This window comes from Euleptes europaea, chromosome 15 (genome assembly GCF_029931775.1).
Source record: "Euleptes europaea isolate rEulEur1 chromosome 15, rEulEur1.hap1, whole genome shotgun sequence".
NCBI classification, from domain to species: Eukaryota; Metazoa; Chordata; class Lepidosauria; order Squamata; family Sphaerodactylidae; genus Euleptes; species Euleptes europaea.
Window position 1 is genome coordinate 53,902,787 of NC_079326.1, and position 21,847 is coordinate 53,924,633.

Genomic DNA, 21,847 nt, shown 5'->3' on the forward strand with positions numbered 1-21,847 from the left:
CCTTTGAAGTCCCTCCCCTCCCCAAACCCTGCCCTCCTCAGGCTCCATCCCCCAAATCTCCAGGAATTTCCAAACCCAGAGACGGATACCCTACCCATGCACAAAGTCTGCTCTCTCACCTACATATATTCTCAGTATTGGAACATAGTGCAGCGCTGCAGAATATTTTCCCCCTTTCTTTTTTTTTTAAAGTCTTTATATGCAACATGCGGCGTATTAAGTCAGAGCAAGCTAATCTCTTCACACGGCAACGGTTTCTTCAGTTGGCGAGTATATGCAGCTGTAAGATTTCTCCTGGAAAACAAAACAACCCTGTATCTATTACTTCCATTGTGCCAAAAGCTACAGAGATTTGTCGCACAGAACTTCCAGTTTAGTGCTTAACTGATTTAACAATATCCAGAAAGTTAGCAACAAGATTTGGAAGTCATCATAACCAGAGATTTGTATGCAAAGTCTCTGCCTTCTGGCTGGTCAATACTGCCACCTACTGCATATTACAAGAATTGCAGTGCTCCAAGACTTTCAAAAGCCTATTTGAGCATTGATATTTTATGTGATAGCAATCTTATTTTTAGTGCCTCCGATTTAATATTAGTCGGAAGAGCTAACTGTATTTTCTAGGTTTGGAGCCCTCATATTGCTGGCAAATAATTACCTGGTTCTAGCCGCCCTCACTGGCTTTTCGCAGAGAGAATGTAATAAAACGGTTTTGATTTGAATGGTCATAAAGCAGCATTGAATTAGGACAGATATGGCTTCCGGTGACTGAGCTGGTCCCGGCGCCAGTCTCCTAGGTGAGCTCCTAGGAGAATCCAAGATACGCTCCAAATTGGAGTACCCCCCAATCTCCGGGCGTTTCCTAACCCGGAGCTGGCGACCCTAGTGTGGCTAGGTGGGGCTTTTGGCCAGTAGACATCTGGTTGTGCAGATTAAATGACATCCTGTTAAACAGAGCTTCTGCCTGAAATGTTGAAGAGGTACTATTAGAGTTATATATAACCTTGCTTTCTGGCATTTGGTGGTTGGCTCCGCCTCCCGCAGCAGCCATTTTGTGATTGTGCCCATTGCCCTGTGTTAGAATTCCAAAAGTGCCCAAAGGCTCAAAAAGTTTGGGGATTCCTGATACATGTAATTATTTACTTCTTTTATACTTGGCCTTTCTCCCCTGTAGGGACCCAAGGCAGCTTGTATTATTTCCCCTTAGATTGTTTTGTCCTCACAACAACCCTGTGAGGTAGGTTAGGTCGAGACGGTAAGCTGCGGCCGCCGTTTTGCGGCCGCCATTTTGCAGCTGCCACTGCCAGCCTGTGTCAGAATTTCAAAGGTGCCCACAGGCTCAAAAAGGTTGGGGACCCCTGATCTATCAATTTAAAATGTATCACCAGTAGCCAAAAAAAATGGATATTTGCTATTATATATTATCTCAGCACCAAGAGTATTATATGTGCAAAAATGGAAACATCCGTATATACCTGCAATAGAAGAATGGCTTGTCAAGATGTTGGAATTAGAGGAAAAGGCCAAACTGACTGCTTTGATTAGAGAAAATAACATCTGAGTTTGTAGATAATTGGAATCCATTTATGGACTTTTTGCGTAATATGGAAAAGAACGAATTGATGATTTGTGGGTTTGAAGACTAGAAGAATAGAAACATAGGTGTGATAGAGAAAAGTTTGAGTTTTTAGTTGTAAGGATAATTTTAAAAATAACTTTGTACACGTAGCTAGAGAACGGGAGCCCCTTGGCGCAGAGTGGTAAGCTGCAGTACTGCAGTCCAAGCTCTGCCCACGACCTGAGTTCGATCCCAACTGAAGCTGGTTTCAGGTAGCTGGCTCATGGTCGACTCAGCCTTTCATCCTTCCGAGGTCAGTAAAATGAGCGCCCAGCTTGCTGGGGGTAAAGGGAAGATGACTGGGGAAGGCACTGGCAAACCACCCCAGAAACATAGTCTGCCTAGTAAACGTCAGGATGTGACATCACCCCATGGGTCAGGAATGACCCGGTGCTTGCACAGGGGACCTTCACCTTTTAGCTAGAGAACAGGTTGTAATTTCTTAATTAGATTTATATTCGATACAAATGAAAAATGAAAGAATCTTTCCGTCCATGTTTTTTTTCTTTTTCTTTACTTTGTTCAATGTAATTTTGTTAACAATAAATTTAATTAAATGCTTTTTAAAAATGTATCACCAGTAGAATGTCCGAGAGTTCTCAGGGTTTTTTTTATTTTGCCCATGCTTGCGGAAACCTAACATTTACTCTTCTTGTCCAATAGTCCTAGGAGCATGCACTCACCTCGGCCAAGTGTACGCAGACAGAGACGTGTGGAAACCCGAACCGTGCCAGATCTGTGTGTGTGACTCAGGAGCTGTCCTTTGTGATGACATCATCTGTGACGAACAGGAACTAGATTGCCCCAACCCAGAGATCCCATTTGGAGAATGTTGTCCAATGTGTCCACAGTCAACACCAGAACCTGTAAGAGCTCCAGACTTTGATGTAAACCTCCGTGCTTGATTAAAGTTGATTCATCCCATTGGTAGGGTTGCTGACCTCCAGGTGGTGGCTGCAGATCTCCTGTTATTACAGGAGATGAAGATCAGTTTCCCTGGAGAAAATGGCGGCTTCGGCCATTGGACTCTGTGGCATTGAAGTCCCTCCCCTCTCCAAACCCCACCCTCCTCAGGCTTTCGAGAGTCAATGCTCCCTTCATCAGATACCAGCTTTGACTCTCAAAAGCTCATACCCTGGAAATCTAGGGTTGCCAGGTCCCTCTTCACCACGAGAGGGAGGTTTTTGGGATGGAGCCTGAAGAGGGCAGGGTTTGGGGAGGGGAGGGACTTCAATGTCACAGAGTTCAGTTGCCAAAGCGGCCATTTCCCCCAGATAGGGTTGCCAACTGCCAGGTAGTAGTAGTAGATCTGCTGATTCAATTGATTTCCAGCCAATAGAGATCAAATCACCTGGAGAAAAATGGCCACTTGGGCAATTGAACTCTATGGCACTGAAGTCCCTCCTCAAACCCCACCCTTCTCAGGCTCTGCCCCAAAAATCTCCCGCCGGTGGTGAAGAGGGACCTGGCAATCCTATCCCCAGGTGAACTGATCTCTATCAGTTGGAGATCATTTGTAATAACAGGAGATCTCCAGCTAGTACCTGGAGGTTGGCAACCCTATGGAAATCTCTAACTTGCTACTAGACTTGAATCTAGCTGTTCCACTGCAGACCAACATGGCTACCCTTCGAAACTGTCTAGATATATAAACACCCTGTCCTGGATGGCCCAAGCTAGCCTGATCTCATCAGATCTTAGAAGCTAAGCAGGGTCGGTACTAGCTATTACTTGGATGGGAGACCACCAAGAGATACCAGGGTCACTATGCAGAAGAAGGCAACGGCCAAACCACCTCTGTTAGTCTCTTCCCTTGAAAACCCTACTGGGTTGCCATAAGTTGGCTGTGGCTTGACAACATTTTACACACACAGAGATATATAAACAGTGACCAAGAAGGATGAAAAGCAGGAGGCTAGAGCAGGGGGAGCACGAGGAAAGTCAGGAAAGAGGATGTGATAATGTCTCCTTCTAGAGAAAATGGGGAGGGGGTGTGGCTCAGTGGTAGAGTATCTGCTTGGCATGCAGAAGGTCCCTGGTTCAATCCCGAGCATCTCTAGCTAAAGGGACCAGGCAAGCAGGTGATGTGAAAGACCCTGGAGAGCTGCTGCCGGTCTGAGTAGACTTTGATGGACTGAGGGTCTGATTCAGTATAAGGCAGCTTCATGTGTTCAAGCAGACAATTCAGCAACTCCCTTTACTTCATGCCATCATGTGCTATTATTACCCTGCTAGGTTTTTGTTCCAGTAGGATTCTGAGAAAGAGGAGGCCATATTGAGAATATTCTTTTTGAGAACGTTCTCTCCCCCCCCCAGCAGTTAGAATAGGATCATAGAGTTGGAAGGGGCCATACAGGCCATCGAGTCCAACGCCCTACTCAATGTGGGATTAGCCTAGAGCATCCCTGACAAGTGCTTGTCCAGCCTCTGCTTCAAGACAGCCAGTGAAGGGGAGCTCACCACCTCCCGAGGGAGATTCCACTGTCAAGCAACTCTTACTGTAAAAAAATGTTTCCTAATATCCAGCTTGTTGCTAGTCCTCTCCTCTGCTGCAACAGGAACAGCTCCCTGCCCTCCTCTAAATGACAGCCCTTCAAATACTTAAAGAGAGCGATCATGTCCCCTCTCAGCCGCCTCTTCTCCAGACTAAACACTCCCAACTCCCTCAGTTACTTGTGTTATATTTCCAAACAAAATGCTGGACCCTACTTTAGACTCCCCATGTCTCCAGTGGTCTTCTTTAGTGATCTTATGGTCACCAGCACCAGTACATACTAGGAAATATTGGGGAAATATTGGCTTTTAACATAATGCAGGATGTCATCTGGATGTGTGTATGTGTGTGTGTGTGCATGTGTGTAAAGTGCCATCAAGTCGCAGCCGACTTATGGCGACCCCTTTTTGGGGTTTTCATGGCAAGAGACTAACAGAGGTGGTTTGCCAGTGCCTTCCTCTGCCCAGCAACCCTGGACTTCCTTGGTGGTCTCCCATCCAAATACTAACCAGGGCTGACCCTGCTTAGCTTCTGAGATCTGACGAGATCAGGCTAGCCTGGGCCCATCCAGGTCCGGGCCATCTGGATATAGGCACCATCTTTTAGTGATGTCGGATACTGTTATTAATATTGATACTGATGTATTTCTGTTTGTTTTTATTTGATTTTTAAAAATCCTATATTTATTGTATTGTTGACTGCTATGAGCCGCCCTGCGCCTGGCTTTGGACAGGAAAGGGCAAGATATAAACCTAATAAAATAAATAAATATCAGCAGAGCTTATAAGAGTTCACATTTTGAAAACGGATACGAATTTCCTGTCATGTTTCCACGCTGGTAGATTCCTCACCATGGATTTCAGTTTTTGTACTTATGCTGGTGGTAACTGCTCACCATGGCTTCTTTCTGCTTATGTTTCCTTCTAGCCCGTCACCGGCCCTGCGATTCCAAACGGACCCCAAGGCCCCAGAGGAGATCCTGTAAGTTCAAAACATGTGTAAAGGCACATTCTTAAATCCCATTTTTTTTAAAAAAAAGACATCACCCCAGAGACCTCCAATACTAAGGTTGCCAACCTTCAGGGTTGCCAACCTTTATCAATAAATTTGGAAATTAGTACAGGAGCGAAACACTATTTAAACAAAGTGCAAATAGATTTATAAATAGCTACGTGCAATTACATACAATATGAGACATTATATACACAAAAAGACCTACAAAAAGTCATACGTAGACATTCTTGTTTTTAAATGTCCCATAAAAGCAAGAATGTCTACGTATGACTTTTTGTAGGTCTTTTTGTGTATATAATGTCTTATATTGTATGTAATTGCACGTAGCTATTTATAAATCTATTTGCACTTTGTTTAAATAGTGTTTCGCTCCTGTACTAATTTCCAAACCTTCAGGTGGTGGCTGGAGATCTCCCGCTATTACAACTGATCTCCAGCCGACAGAGATCAGTTCCCCTCAAGAAAAATGGCCACTTTGGCAATTGGACTCTATGAAATTGAAGCCCCTCTCCTCTTCGAACCCTGCCCTCCTCAGGTTCTGCCCCCAAAACCTCCCTCCGGTGGCAATATCCAATACCCAAATAATATTAAACTTAAGGCCAGGATAAGACCCTCAGGCTGTTTATTTCTGTCAAGGTTCCTCCCTATGGCTTTAGAAGCTCAACTCTCATTTTGAGGTGATAAATCCCTGTCTGGGTATACCACTTTCGAGCACAAGTGTGGAACCCCATGATTCAATGTTCCTTCAGATGCAAAATAATCCCTGCAGACAGAAAACTAACATGTTACACCTAGTTTTCTGTATGAAGGATGTGTTTTGTTCAGGAGAGAATTTGATCATGTGAGATCGTCCCACTTTGGCCTAAAGTAGGGTTGCCAGCCTCCAGGTAGTAGCTGGATATCACCTGCTATTACAACTGATTTCCAGCCGATAGAGATCAGTTCCCCTGGATAAAATGGCCACTTGGGCAATTGGACTCTATGGCATTGAAGTCCCTCCCCTCGCCCAACCCTGCCCTCCTGAGGCTCCGGCCCAAAAATCTCCAGGTATTTCCCAACCTAGAGCTGGCAACCCTAGCCTAAAGTGGCACAATCCAGACACCTCAATGAGAACTATGCCGAAGACTTCAGTTGGGTTGCCCACCTCCAGATACTAGCTGGAGATCTCCTGCTATTATAACTGATCTCCAGCTGATAGAGATCAGTTCCCCTGGAGAAAATGGCCACTTTGGCAATTGAACTCTATGGCATTGAAGCCCCTCCCCAAAACCCACCCTCCTCAGGCTCTGCCCCAAAAACCTCCCACCAGCGGCGAAGAGGGACCTGGCAACCCTAGACTTGAGTCAGGTCAAAGTCGAATGCTCAGCTCAAGCAGTGGGAAGGCGTTTTGTTCAGTAGCAGGATACTAGGAGGGAAATGGACAATTTCTTGCAAGAAGTTTCATGGTGTCCTTAATGGAAGAACGGAGAACAAGGTGATGAACAAAGTGTTATCTCTCCTGGGAGGAAGATAAGGCAGCCGAAATTGGTGGAGGGAGCTGGGAATCGAGAAGGGCTGGATGTCCTTTCAGCCCCTTGCCCTTCCCACAGGCTTCTGAGATTGGCACGCCCGGATTCTTCCCTCTAGTGTTTATTTTCGCTGGATAACTGTTGGCCTTGGATGGGGGTGGGGATCCATTTCGACTGCTGAGATAGGATGGTTGGCAACCAGCAGGAGTCTGGAGAGGACTTGAAGAGGGGTGCCGTCAGCACAACATCATTTCTGGGGAAACTCTGGAAGTGGGAACATGCCACTCCAGGAATCCCAAGAAACTCTGTGGTAAAACATCACTTCCAGGTTTTCCCCAGCAGTGATGTAAAGCTGTCGTGTCGGTGGGAATTTTTTTAAATTTATTTTTTTTCCTGTTCAGGATGTTGGGGGAGTAGGGCAAGTGGAGGCCGTGAAGTTTTGCTGCTGCTGTTTAATGTCTGGGCTTTATGTAAAGGTTATCATTTTCAGTGTTAGCCACTCAATTTCCCAGCAGACTGAACTGTTACATAGCTTGGCCGAGGGAAAATTTGCATGGTATAGAGCCGTGTTGGCGAACCTATGGCACGCATGCCAAGTCCGGCAAGCCGAGCCCTCTCTGTGGGCACGTGCGGGGGCGGCGGGGGCTTTGAAGGGAGCGCAGAGCCGTTCAAAGCCCCCCCTTCCCTGGACTCCCCGCCGCCTGGCTTTGAAGGGCTTTGAAGCCCTTCAAAGCCGCCGCCCCCCCTTCCCTGGACTCCCCGCCCCCCCCCTCGCTGAGCTGGGAGGAAACCTCAGTATTCAGGTTAAATTGCCGTGTTGGCACTTTGCGATAAATAAGTGGGTTTGGGGTTGCAGTTTGGGCACTCGGTCTCTAAAAGGTTCGCCATCACTGGTATAGAGAGAGTGGACAAGGAGCTTTCTTCCCTCTCTCATAATACCAGAACGCAGGGTTATCTGCTGAAGCTGGAGGCTGAGAGATTCAAAACAGATAAAATGAAGTATTACTTCACACAATGCGTAGTTAAAATTGTGGAACTCCCTGCCCTATAGGCTTGCCAGGCGCCGCTGCTCCACTGGTAACCCGAAAGTGATGGGGACGCTCTAGCAATCCCGGCCAAAAACTCTATGGTTTCCCACAAATTTTGGCCGGGATTGCTAGAGAATCCACATCACTTCCGGTTTTACCCAAAAGTGACTCATGCGCTGCAAGCCCGCAGTGACCCGCCACCACCAGGCAATTGGCAACCCTACTGCCCTAGGATGTGGTGATGGCTGCCAACTTGGAAGGCTTCACGAGGGGAGCAGGCATGTTCATGGAGGGGAGAGGGCTATCCATGGCGACTAGTCAAAATGGATACTAGTCATGATGCATACCTATACTCTCCAGGATCAGAGGAGCATGCCCATTATATGAGGTGCTGTGGAACACAGGCAGGATTAATGCTGCTGTAGTTGTCTTGTTTGTGGGCTTCCTAGAGGCACCTGGTTGGCCACTGTGTGAACAGACTGCTGGACTTGATGGGCCTTGGTCTGATCCAGCAGGGCTTTTCTTAGGTTCTTATGTTCTTAACACAGGCAGGAAAATGCTGCTGCAGTTGTCTTGTTTGTGGGCTTCCTAGAAGCACCTGGTTGGCCTCTGTGTGAAGAGACTGCTGATGGACCTTGGTCTGATCCAGTATGGCCTTCTTATGTTCTTATGATGCACTTATCTGAATGCAGAATTATCATTTCAGTTGAGGGAAGGTTAAAACAGCTTCAGGCACTGTACCAAGCCAGAAGTCACTGTGGAGTGAGTGACTTGCTCATGTGCTTTTCCAGTTCCTCATATCGTGTCCATAGGGGGCGCTTCCCAGTTTCCCCCATATGTATAATGGTAGCCTGCATACAAGGTCCCCTGTGGACAATCAATTCAACAGAAACACAAAGATCTTCATTTTCCTACATTATTCTGAAGAACACACGTTGGGAAAGGTTATATAAGTAACACTACATTCCTTGGAAAGGTGTGGCCAATCCCATTCCATGTACCATTAGAGGATGGGCATGACCAGATGTTAGGATTGGCAGAATCCTCGCACACTCTTATGAACATGTCTTGAAACGTCTGTCCACTATCAGAAATAGGATGCTTGTACGGGTACCCAAAATGATAATTCCTGGGTGTATGAAACATATACTAATATAGATAAATTTAAAGAATCGTACATATGTTTACTTTTTTCCTTACACCCCATTCCAGTTCTCCCAATAAGAAAGGAACTGGGTAGGTATTATATAGTTTCTAATTATTATTTTTGTTATCTTTTTTTTTTTTTTTTTTTTGGTGAAAAATCTGTAGGGTCCACCTGGTACTCCTGGAAGGAATGGCACACCTGGTCAACCAGGAGCTCCAGGACGTCCTGGCACCCCTGGGGATCCCGGAGTCTGTCCAAGTTGCCCCAATATCGGTAATGGACCAGTAAGTAATCCTTTTTTTCCCTCTGCATTTATGACCTGTGAGTTTCCATCTAGCACCAGCATGCCGTACCCTTAAGAGATCTTGTTTTGTCCTGTTTCCCCCCTATAATAAAGTTTTATTATTAAAAGTCAATGTGCAGGTTGAAGTCTGGCCTTCAGGTGACCAGCAGGACATCCCCTGAAAGAGCAGAATGAGAAGAAACTCCCAAGGACTGCCGTCGTTATTTTACCAGTGCTCCTAAATTCATCAGTCACTCACAGTGATGGTTCGGATGTAGCTATCGGGGGAAGGAAAATGGACTCCAAAATGTTTATACTTCTCAGTGTTTACCTTCAGAAATGCTTCTTTCTCATCTTTCAACCATCCACCATCATATTCACACTCCTGTCCCTTTTGTACACCCAAGGTCATTCAAGTGTGCATTGTCATCCTGCCTACAAACAACCCTTCATGCTGATCCTGCACCCATAGCAGCCTTGCCAAGTACATACTACTTCCTTTTATAACTGTCTGTGTGAGATTAATAATCCATCCCTGGGCCTATTAAGATCATTTTATTGAAGCACGTGGAACTATTGGTAGGGATTCCAGCCTCCAGGTGGGACCTTGGGATCCCCCAGAATTACAGCTCATCTCTAGACTACAGAGATCAGTTCCCCTGGACAAAATGGATGCTTTGGAGGGTGGACTATGGCTGTGTACTCCGGCCAGGAGGCACAAATCTGTTTAAAGGGCCCCCCGTGCGCCTTCAGGGGGCTTCCCTGAAGGCGCGCGGGGAGGGGGCCTTTAAACATCTGCGCCTCCCGGCTGGGAGGCACAGATCTGTTCCATCCCCCCCCCCCGCACGTGTGCCTTCAGGGGGCTTCTCTGAAGGCGTGCGGGGGGTACCTTTAAACAGATCTGAGCCTCCCGGCTGGAAAGCGCAGATCTGTTCCACGCACACCCACGCACGCCTTCAGGGGGCTTTCCTGAAGGCGCTCGGGGGCGCTTTAAACAGATCTGCGCCTTTCAGCTGGAAGGCGCAGATCTGTTTAAAGAGCCCCCCGCACGCCTTCATGGAAGCCCCATGAAGGCCCGCGGGGGGCCCGAATTTTCCCCCGAACTCCGGATCTCGCTCCGAAGTTCGCGGATCCGAAGCGGGGGAGTTCAGACTTCGGCACGGCCCGAATTTAAACGGGCCGAATTTTGCCGAAGCCGAACTTTACCGAATTTTTTTCCAACAGCCCTAATGTTTGAGGAGAGACCTTTTTCTGCCTGAGATCCTGGAGGTCTGTTATGAGTCCGAGCTAGGCTTCTGATTTACATACCTGCAGTGGGTAAATCCTCACTCTCAGCCCCAATCCCTTTTCCCCAAGAAATAGAGGAGCAGGATTAAAAAAACATCACCCAGAAATGGCTTCCTAGTGACACTGTAGGAATTCCTACGTTAAGGAAAAATTCCTACAGCATCACCTAGTGGTGATGTCACATCCTCTCCAAACACCACCTTGGCACACTCCTTGTGTGTATGCTCCTGACATTTGCTGAGGCTATGTTGGCAACCAGGGCAGAGAGTGCTGGAACAGATGTACCAGTGGTCTGAACTCAGTGGAAGGTAGGTTCATATGTACAATCAATTACAAGAAGTGAACTGGGCCTATAACATTCCTATAGTTAAATATTTAAAATTAGCCGCAATAACTGCTGTGGAAACACAGTAGCGGTTTGTTTGTTTTTTTAAACCATTTGATTTTTAAATTAATTTTGACAGTCTCCGAGGCGGGTTTTGCTCTCCCCGTTCCATCTCCATATAGCGATATCTCTGACCGAAAGATTCATCAGTTTGACCAAGGGAGATTTGACTCTTGAAATCTCATACCCCCAAAATGTTAATGAGAACATAAGAAAGGCCCTGCTGGATCAGACCAAGGCCCATCAAGTCCAGCAGTCTGTTCACACAGTGGCCGACCAGATGCCTGTAGGAAGCCACTAACAAGACGAGTGCAGCAGCACCCTCCTGCCTGTGTTCCACCGCACCCAAAATTATAGGCATGCTCCTCTGATACTAGAGAGAATAGGTATGCAGCTTGACTAGTATCCATTCTAACTAATAGCCATGAATACCCCTCTCCTCCATGAATATGTCCACTCCCCTCTTAAAACCCTCCAAGCTGGCAGCCATCACCACATCCTGGGGCAGGGAGTTCCACAACTTAAGATGTTGTTGGTCTCTTAAGATGCTACTGGACTCAAATCTAACTCTTCTATTGCAGACCAGCATGGCTACCCTCTGAAACTGTCTGTGGCCAAAGTTCAAAAAAACCTTCCCCATCCAGTGCAAACTATAAACATAGCTCCTTTATTTAAAAATATGTAAATGTTCAATGAGGCATCAGGCAGTACGAGGGCACAGGTGACGAGGCTACCATCAGATACAAATGATTCTGTTAACTCTGTCTGTGACAAAATTTATAGGGGCAATAATTAAATACCAAAAGAATAACACTAAGTAAGGCATTTTTATCCCTGTATTTTCTGCTCATTGCTATCGCTGTATGAACAGTGCCAAGATAGAGGATGGATGGATAGATGGATAGATGGATAGATGGATAGATCTTTGAATCAGTGTGATTGTAACCACCAACATCTCCCACCAACACTTGGGGTCATCAAGCATTGGGTTTATTTTCTCTATCCGCCAAAGCAATATACAATCCCTAAGGGACTCTCATTTCTTGGAATGCTTTTGGCTATCACTGCCTTCTTCTCCGAAACTGACAGCCCATTCCTGAGCAGGCAGTGGCCGGGGACGGCGGGGAGGGGGTACTGCTGCTGCGCCTCCTAGCCCGTTTCCCAACCACTTAAAACTCAAAAAAAGCATTTTAAAGGCTTTTTGGTTTTTTTAATGGGGCTTTTTGCCCCATTGAAAACATTGAAAACTTGCTGTTCATCCCGGTGGTGTACCTGGGGTGAAGGGGACAGGGGGCTGCCTATAGGCAGCCCCATATCCTGGAACGCCCCCTGGGATGTTGGCACACCCCTTGGAATGCTGACATGGGCCTTTATGCTGGTGGGACACCAGCGGAAGGCCCAGCTAGCGTCTCGGGGTGGTGCTGCCACGGCAGTGGTGGGAGACTGGTGTCCAGGCCTTCCTGCCAGTGTCTGGGCCACTCACGATGGCGTAAGTAGCTCGGGTTCCAGCGCATTGGGCCTCAACGCCGGTGCAGCCCTTTCCTGGCCTCCTGAGGACTTTCGTTCTCACAAGTCAGGAATGGGCTGTGAATTAGACACTTTCTTTAAACCTAAAAAAGGCAACAATAAAGCTGGACAAAAGGATGGGAAATGAGCAAGGGTGTTGTTGTCCCCCCGCCACATCTTCGATTGCCTGGGGGGTGCATTCTAAAAGCTCCAGACCTATTTAGGTGCCTGAGGCAATCCTGTCAGAGCTATCTGAACATCAGTAGTGTATCGACAGTGAAGTCAACCATGAGGAATGTTATTCAGTCAGCTCAAAGATATGTCATGTGTGCTTCAAGCTGGAACAACATTTCCAATATAAAGCATTTGATGTGTCTGCATTATTCCTTCCATTCCAAATGTACATTGTTGCTTACCTGTATATTTATAACGGCTGCTTTTTTTCTCTCTCTCCATTTTTCTGTTACAGAACTATGCGTCTCAGTATGACACCTATGACACCAAATCTGGACAACAATATCCCTTCCCAAGTGTAAGACTGTGGCCCGCCCTTTCCCTTTCCCTTCTTATTTTTTGAGCTCCTTTTGAAAGTATTGATTTTGTTTTGTCTTGTACAGATTCTCTGTTGGACAAATACTGTTCAGTTACTGCCTAGGGGCATGACCCGTTTTTAAGCAGGAAACATTAGTCTGGATTTCTGTTTTAGGGATTCTCTGAAACGTATTTGTCTTTCCCTCGATATCTCTTTCTCCAGACGTTCTTGAGTCTCTTCCCACATTGCTGCCACCGCTCTTCTGTTTTGTTTTGTTTTTGTGTTCTGCTTCCTGTGTTACATTAAACTTCCTCATGCTTTCCTTCATTTTACTCCCGTTTTCTCCACCCCTTTTTTCATTGTTACTTCCTCCATTAATTTCTCTCGTCCAGCCATAAGCATTATGAGTCTCCGTCACTTCCTTTTTCCACCCCTTTGCAGCAACGTATCTGCAGCTGCCCAGATGGCTCTACCGAGGGTGCAGCTATGACTCACTGGACATGGTACAAGCATTTTGGATTCTTGTGTTACTCTGAAATAAACAGTCTTGTCACAGTAAAGGAGTGGGCATAATTCCCTCTTTGGATGCCATATAGAATGAGAACCTTCCCGTTTAGATACCTGGTGAAGGGAACTTTGGCCTTTAACACATGGCCATTTTGTCATGTGATTCTCCCTCTCACGTCTCACACTTTTCTATCTGACGACCGAAAATTCGAACACACGGTGAACTCAGAAGGGGCTTCTCCCGGTGGCGAGAATGCACCCTACGAGAGCCCGAACAAGTCAGGAGGGGTTGCAGTTGGCTTTTTAAAAAAGACCTTCAAGTGGCCCTGGAAGGGGAGCACCTTGGGGGCAGCCAGGCTCATTTCTCTCCCCGCCATCCCTGGTGTGAGGCAGTGGCGGGCCTTACCTTAAAGACAATGGGGAGTGTCTTGTTGCAGTGCCAGTGCAAGGGCAGGACAATAGGACAGACTGATGGAGGGAATGGAGGAAGGAAGAAGGCTGGCCATGTGTAAGAGAGGACGCTGGGGCTCAGCCAGTTGGTCAGCCTTCTAGTGCTGCTGGTGCTGCTGTGCAAAGTGGAGAGGGAGAAAGTGGAGGAGAACATGGGTGCGGGGGGAGAAGAGGAGAGAAAGTTGACCGAATGCTGAAACAGACAGGCAAGCAATCACAACTGTTGCAATACTTAATTTTAAATCGGGAGAAAACAGGGCTTGGAAAACCTGGGGAAGTTTCGGAAGGAGGTGGGTTGATTTTGCAGGTGGGAGACGACTATGTGTTTTGCCTGCGGAGATTCGCTGCATTCGTGGGAGAATCACAGGACAAAACGGCCATGTGTTTACGGCCTTTGACTCTCAAAAGTTCATACCCTGAAAATCTTGTTGGTCCCTAAGATGCTACTGGATTCGAATCTGGCCGTTCTACTGCAGACCAACATGGCTACCCTCTGAAACTATTTCCATTTCGTGGTGGATTGAGCTAGTATCTTGCTTATTCTAATGAGGGTTGGAGCGGCCTAGCAGTAAGAGTGTTGGACTAGGACCTGAGAAGACCAGGTTCTAATCCCTCGCTCAACAATAGAGGCCTGTCAGGTGACCTTGGGCTCATCCCAAACTCTCAGCCTAACCTACCCTCACAATGCGGCTGTTGTGAAGATTAGGTGGAGGAGGGGGAACAATGTGAAAAGCCGAACATAAAAACAAACAAACAAATAAATATTCTGTGACGAGCTGACCAGGACCTTGGGATGTGCGCTGGGTTATTGACAGGATTGCCGACAAATACGTACGTTGTTTATACATACAATGCCCTAAGGATGGTTGTCTGTATTATCACCATTTTCTACACCTTTCTTGCCTTTCTCATTAATCATCATATTCATCCATTTTCTCCTCCTCACAGGTTCCCTCCCCATTTCAGTTCATTTGTGTATTAATCCATTCGTCAGTCTTCCATCATCAATTCATCATTCGTTCTCTAATTCATTCATCCATTTCCAGTTCCTTACCATTTTTCCCTCCTCACAGTGTATGTCCTTTTCACCTTCTTCTGCTTGGCTTCCTCCTCTGAGATGTGCAGAACCCAGTGAAAGAAAAGAAACATCTTTCCTTTTAATGTGTTTTCTCGCTTCATATGTTGTGGACATTTCAGGAGGGGGGGTTGTCTTATTGCTGGGTTGTTCGGCATGTATTGCATTGTGCCTCCTTGGACAAGAAACGTTAGATCAGGGATCCCAATACGGTGCCATTGGGTGCCATAGAGCCCACCAACACCTTTCCCAGAGCCCCCCAAGTGTTTTTAGAAAGAGGGCAGGATCAGATGGGGTTTCTGATTGGCCATTGGGGATTTGATTGGCGGAGCAGATTTTTGAAAACACTGCTTTGGCAGCAGCTGTCAGCACAGCACAAGGATCTTCACTACATTAGATGGTGCTGTAATTTTAAAACTAGCTTTAGTTCACAAAATTCGACATCCCAACAGACAATCCTGTGTTATCTCCTCCATTCCAGTTTCGCACATCACCTGCATGCCATTAGAGGGGCCCTGGGAATAGAGAAACGGGGCTCAGCGGTCCGTGGAACATACTGTCACTAATTTTAAAATTGATTGCTATGCTTTTCTAACGCCCGACCAATCCGTCAAATAATATTTATGGTAGATAAATTTATATCATTTAAGAAAATGAACTTAAATGTGAGAACAGCTGAAAACTCCATTAACTATTGTAAATCATGAGATATGTCTTTATGGGATACAGAACTCCAGCTGCTTTGCCCCCCATATATATATATATTTTTTTCATGCTTGGTAGTATTTAATCTGTGCTGAAATGCTTGCAATATATGTCTTGTGCTTCTATCAGTGTTTTGGTTGGTGGCTTCCTGCTTTGTGAGATATATTTCACCTAGGACAAAAGTAGGGTTGCCAGCCTCCAGGTGATCTCCTGCTATTACAGTTAGGGTTACCAACCACCAGATGATGGCTGGAGATCTCCCACTATTACAACTGATCTCCAGCCAATAGAGATCAGTTCACCTGGAGAAAATGGCCACTTTGGCAATTGGATTCCATGGCATTGAAGTCCCTTGCCTCCCCAAACCCCACCCTCCTCAGGCTCCACCCCCAAATCTCCAAGTATTTCCCAACCCAGAGTTGGCAATCCTAATTACAATTGATCTCCAGATGACCAAAATCAGTTTCCCCAGAGAAAATGGCTGCTTTGGAGGGTGGTCTCTATGGCAGTATACACTGCTGAAGTCCCTCCCCCCACCACCCTCCCCAGGCTCCACCCCCAAAATCTCCAGTTTTTTTCATCCCAGAGCTGGCAGTCCTAGCTGAAAGACAGAATATATCCCCTGCATTCAAAGAACAGATTAGTTGCATGCTAACTGATAGACACTCATGGCGAAATCTTTACGTCAGCAATTAGAAATCTTACATTGCAATCCTAAACAGAGTTAATGCATTCTAAGCCTTTTGAAGTCAATGGATTTAGGAGGGTGTGACTCTGTTTGGAATCATGCTGCTAGTTCTCCTTAACCCAGCCAAAGCAAAGAGTGGATAAAGAGAATAAGATTACCAATCTCCAGGTGGGACCTAGATTTCGCCCGGTATTGCACCTGATCTCCAGATGTCAGCGCTCAGTTCCCCTGGAGAAAATGGCTGCTTTAGAGGGTGGACTCTATGTCATTGTACCCTGATGAGGTCTCGCCCCACTGCAAGCCCTGCCCCCAGGCTCCACCCCCACAATCGATAGGGATTTCCCAACCCAGAGCTGGCAACCCTATGTTAGAAGGATGTTGACTCACCTGCACTGTGCCTCAGTAAAATATTCTAAATACACTTAATCCCGTTATCATTCTAATGTCTTGAAAATGTACTTCCAGACTGGAGGAGGATTAGGAGCCCCTGGCCCTCCTGGGGCCCCCGGTCCCGCAGGTCAGCCCGGAGCACCTGTAAGTACAAACAATTTTTGTGACGTGTTTTGACACTCCTTAACCAGGTTACAAGATATGAGTAAAACTTTGGCATAGAGGACAAACTAGACGTTGCAAAGGAGATTAATTTACCTGTCCACTGACTTTCTTCTCGAGTGAAAAGCAGGTGGGAGACTGATTGGAAATGAGGAAATGGGCAAGTAATATCTTTCCTCCCACAAGAAGGAAACTTTACTTTATTGAGGCGTAATAGCCCATGGGCCAGACACCAAAAGAATTTAAGAAACAGAAATAACAGCAAAACTAAATTTAGCCATGTCAGCTGTGCAGTTCTTGCTAGAGCCACTTAAAAATAGCCTTAATTTGTGAACATCTGGGGTAGCGGGGTATTTTAGTAGCCACTTTGCAAGAAATTTCTCCCTGGTGGTAGATCATAGTGGGACCTTGGGATTATAGTGGATAGCTCAATGAAAATGTCAACTCATAGAGTGCTGTGGCAATGAAAAAGAGAAACTCTGTGCTGTAGTTTATTTGAAAAGGGATTGAAAATAAAACAGCCAATATTATGAAACATCTGTATAGATCGACGGTGCATTGTCATTTGGCATGTGTGCAGTTCTGGTCACCCTGTCTCAAAAAGGACATTGCAGAGTGGGAAAAAGAATTTATCCCCGGCTGTGGCATATTTTGGACAATCAAAAAAGACATGTAATAATGAACCAGCCACCAGTAAGGGGCGGTCGCAAAGACGCAGTTCTATAGGCATCTTAAGGAAACAGCCTTTCATTTGAGCTGTAGGCAATGTGTCGCAGCGTGCTATCATATATGACCACCTCGATTTGGGAACCCCCAGCATACGAAAGTAGTGTGATTGTTCATATTTGGCTGGGTATTTGATGCCTGCATAAAGTAGGGAACATTTTCACGAGAAGGAAATTATCTTTGTTGGCTATTTTAGGATGGGGGGACAAGCCTGTGAGGAAAGATTTAAGCTGCTAATTGCAGTCAGCCATTTCTCTACTCCCAATTGCAGCCTCCAGTGACTGCTTTTCCATTTTTTTTAACAAAGTAGGATGCTATTATCTGCAACTCTCATGTTACATCATGGAGAGCCAGTGTGATGTAGTGGTTAAGAGCGGTGGTTTGGAGCGGTGGACGCGGATCTGGAGAACCAGGTTTGATTCCCCACTCCTCCACATGAAGCCCGCTGGGTGACCTTGGGCTAGTCACACACTCTCAGCCCCACCTACCTCACAGGGTGTCTGTTGTGGGGAGGGGAAGGGAAGGTGATTGTAAGCTGGTTTGATTCTTCCTTAAGTGGTAGAGAAAGTTGGCATATAAAAACCAACTCTTCTTCTTCTTCTACATTGAATTTGTTGCTTACCGGTATTTCTGTAACGGTTTACAGCATGAATTTGTCCCAACTCAGAGTATTTATAAGCCTTCTTTCCCATCCATCGGTATTCTTAGGTAACAAGGCATCCAATGCCACAGAGTAGCAGAGAGGGGTGATTATGATATGAGTTCATATTTCAGTGGAGAGGAGCAGCGTTATTGGACCCTCTTGAGCCAGCGTGGCTTAGTGGTTAAGAGCTGCGGACTCTAATCTGGTGAACCAGGTTCGATTCCCCACTCCTCCACATGCAGCCTGATGAGGGACCTTGGGGCAGTCACGGTTCTCTCCAAACTCTCTCAGCCCCACCTACCTCACAGGGTGTCTGTTGTGGGGAGGGGAAGGGAAGGCGATTGTAAACTGCTTTGAGACTCCTTAAAGGTAGAGAAAAGTGGGGTATAAAAACCAAGTGTGGTGTAGTGGTTAGGAGGGGTGGTTTGGAGCGGTGGACTCTGATCTGGAGAGCTGGGTTTGATTCCCCACTCCTCCACATGAGCAGCAGACTACTAATCTGGTGAACCGGGTTGGTTTCCCCACTCCTACACATGAAGCCAGCTGGGTGACCTTGGGCTAGTCACAGCTCTCTTAGAGCTCTCTCAGCCTCACCTACCTCACAGGGTGTCTGTTGTGGGGAGGGGAAGGGAAGGTGATTGTAAGCTGGTTTGAGACTCCTTAAAGGTAGAGAAAAGCAGGGTATAAAAACCAACTCTTCCTCTTCTTCTTGTGTCCGGATGCTGAAGTTGCACTTTATTTGTTTATTGATCTATTTGCTCATTCTTTTTATACCCCTACTCTCTTCCCAAGGGGGACCCAAAGCAGCTAACATCCTTCTCCTCTCCTCCACTGGTCCAATGTCACCTGGCAAGCTTCCATGGCAGATTGGGGATTTGAACCTGGGTCTCACAGATCATAGTTGGACAGTATAACCACCACACCAGACTGGCTCTCAACTCTGACGTTCTTGGTCATACTGGTGTTGTGATAAATCCACTTCCCTATCCATGAGGATTATTGGCTTGACCATTCACAATGGTTACATATGTGCCCAGGAGTATCTTACATATTCCCCGTTTTGCTCGCTCACAGTAAGAGCTGGTATCAGTTTTTGCACACAGAACAGCTGACCACCTGCATTTTGACTGGCCGCAGGACTGAGCTGTCCATATTTTTGCCTGAATACCTTGTAAAATATCTGCGCATTCTCAGAGCAATTCGGTACTTTGCATACCTATTGTAGAAAAAAAGAAGACACAAATAGAGAGGGTGGTCTTTCAGAGCCCCTTCAGACACAGTCTCTGATCACATGCGATTTCACTCTCCACTATTTTCCCTTAATTCTCACCTTTTTAAAAAAATCTTTTGTGGGGAGAAAACAACGGGCTGCAGTCCAGCATATGTGATCAACTTAACTATGCAAAAATTAAGCCAGCATGGTACAGTGGTTAGAATGTCAGTCTAGGAACTGGGAGACCCAGGTTTGAATCCCCACTCTGCCATAGAAATCTGTCAGGTGACCTTGAGGCAGTCACACACTCTCAGACTAACCTACTTCACAGGGTTGTGGTGAGGATAAAATGGAGAAGGGGAGAAAGTTGTACTCCAGTTGGGTCACCACTGGAAGACCGCCAAGGAAGGCCAGGGTCGCTACACAGAGGCGGACAATGGCAAACCACCTCTGAACGCCTCTTGCCTTGAAAACCCTACAGGGTCACTACGACTTAACAACACTTTCTACCATCAATGATGATGGTGGTCTTTAACGATTTAATAAAGGAAATTATAAATAAAATAGCATTTAGTGCAGCTAGCCAAAGGCCGCCACAATCAGTCACAAAGAAGGTAAAACATAAATCCTGAACAACATCATCAAAATAACTAGATCTAAAGGTATAGTTTCGTATCTTCACCTTTTAAAAAATCCACAACTGCGTAGAGCTTTTTCCCTGGCTAGGTTTAATGTTATTCCATCAGCGGTCTTATATGGCAGATTCCAAAAAGTGGCCTATGATGACAGACTCTGCCCATGTGAACTGAAAAACGTTGAATCAATTCGGCATATCCTTTTTCACTGCCCATTTTATTCAGATATACGGTTTAAATATACTGATTCCATCTTCGCAAATCTGATGGGCCTGTCTGATCAAGCTAAAGAACATCATATACTGAAAGATACTTCTCCTGATATAACTGAGGAGGTTGCCAAATTTCTTAATGATGCTATAAGGATTCGCCAAAAAGGGAAGTGGGGATAAATTGCTGTTTCTAATTTTGCCTGTATTTGATGTTCAATATTTTAATCGCTATACTGTGTTGGTCGATATTATATGTCATTAAAGGTTTTGAATTTGAACTAGATCTAAAAGTTCTTATCACATTATAGAGTTCCTAAAACAATGGAATTTATCTTCCCTTCTAGGGATCGCATGGATACCAAGGCCCACCAGGAGAACCCGGGCAAGCAGGCAGTCCGGTAAGTCCCCCTTTCCATTCTTATCTAAGATGGTTTATAGTTTCCTTTTGGCAAGTGTTCACCTTGTAAGAAATGGCAAGTTAAATCCTTCTAGAATTAATTAGCAGCATGAGTTTACTGCACTGGATTTAAAATTTAGTTGTGATTTAAATTTGCTGCTTTGGAGGGTGGACTATATGGCATTATATACCTCTAAGGCAGGGGTGCTAAACTCATTTGTTACGAGGGCTGGATATGACATTAATGTGACTTGGTTGGGCTGGGCCATGCCTTGCCAACCCAGATATAGACTGAGGAGGGTGGTTGCCTCAGCTGGCTCCCAGGTAGGGTTTGCCAACCTCCAGCCAATAGAGATCAGTTCCCCTGGAGAAAATGGCTGCTTTTGCAATTAGACTCTATGGCATTGAAGTCCCTCCCCTCTCCAAACCCCACCCTCCTCAGGCTCCACCCCCAAAATCTACAGGTATTTCCCGACCTGGAGCTGGCAACTCTACTCGCTGACCAGATAAGTGCTCTCAAGGGGCTGGATACGGCCCGTGGGCCTTATGTTTTACACCCTTGCTCTAAGGTCTCTTCCCTTCCCTGCCCTCCCTAGGCTTCACCCCCAAAAATCTCCAAGAATTTCCCAACCTGGAGTTGACAACCCTAACCCTAAACTAGGGGAAATCTCTTGTGGGGAACCTCCCTTCTCCATAGAATCGAAGGGATCGGGTCTTCTTTCAGGTCTTATTTTTGTTTAACTGAACTGATCTCTGACAAAGGTTTCATTCAGCTAATCGAACATTCTAACCCACCTATTTAATAGTTATGGAAGAATATTTTTCTTTGATTTTTCCCCCCCAGGGCCCCGCCGGTCCCCCAGGATTACTTGGTCCACCTGGCCCAGCTGGAAAAGATGTAAGTTTCCAATTAGCAGTGTGCAGACGTTACTGCATAAAGTCATAATGATGTTAAGAATGGTGGTGTATGTGTTTTTCTGCAATCTCCCTCCCCGTTCTTGTCTGCAATGCTTATCATGTTGATTCCAAACTGCCAAGATGCTTTTGCGAGATATTCTTTATTTCCAAGGGACTTGGAGGGGTTCTAGCTCAGTTGTTTTATAGCTATTAATCTCTTACTCCAATATAGCCCTGGAGTGGACTTCAGGTATAAGTTATTCCCGGAATGATTTCGATTGCCTGGCTTTGGACTACTTGATGCCTTATTTTTTTTTCTGACAGAAATTTAATCTGTGCCAGAAA

General features: G+C 46.0%; 1 protein-coding gene across 1 annotated transcript in view; it reads left to right on the forward strand.

The window, feature by feature from the left end:
• Positions 1 to 21,847, forward strand: part of COL3A1 (collagen type III alpha 1 chain) — a 103,736-nt gene that overhangs the window by 35,029 nt on the left and 46,860 nt on the right. Inside the window, exons 3-9 of the mRNA XM_056861226.1 lie at positions 2,282 to 2,484; positions 5,040 to 5,093; positions 8,974 to 9,093; positions 12,740 to 12,800; positions 16,703 to 16,761; positions 20,553 to 20,606; positions 21,450 to 21,503. Of these exons, the coding sequence (XP_056717204.1) occupies positions 2,282 to 2,484; positions 5,040 to 5,093; positions 8,974 to 9,093; positions 12,740 to 12,800; positions 16,703 to 16,761; positions 20,553 to 20,606; positions 21,450 to 21,503 (605 nt within the window). The remainder of the gene's footprint in view (positions 1 to 2,281; positions 2,485 to 5,039; positions 5,094 to 8,973; positions 9,094 to 12,739; positions 12,801 to 16,702; positions 16,762 to 20,552; positions 20,607 to 21,449; positions 21,504 to 21,847) is intronic.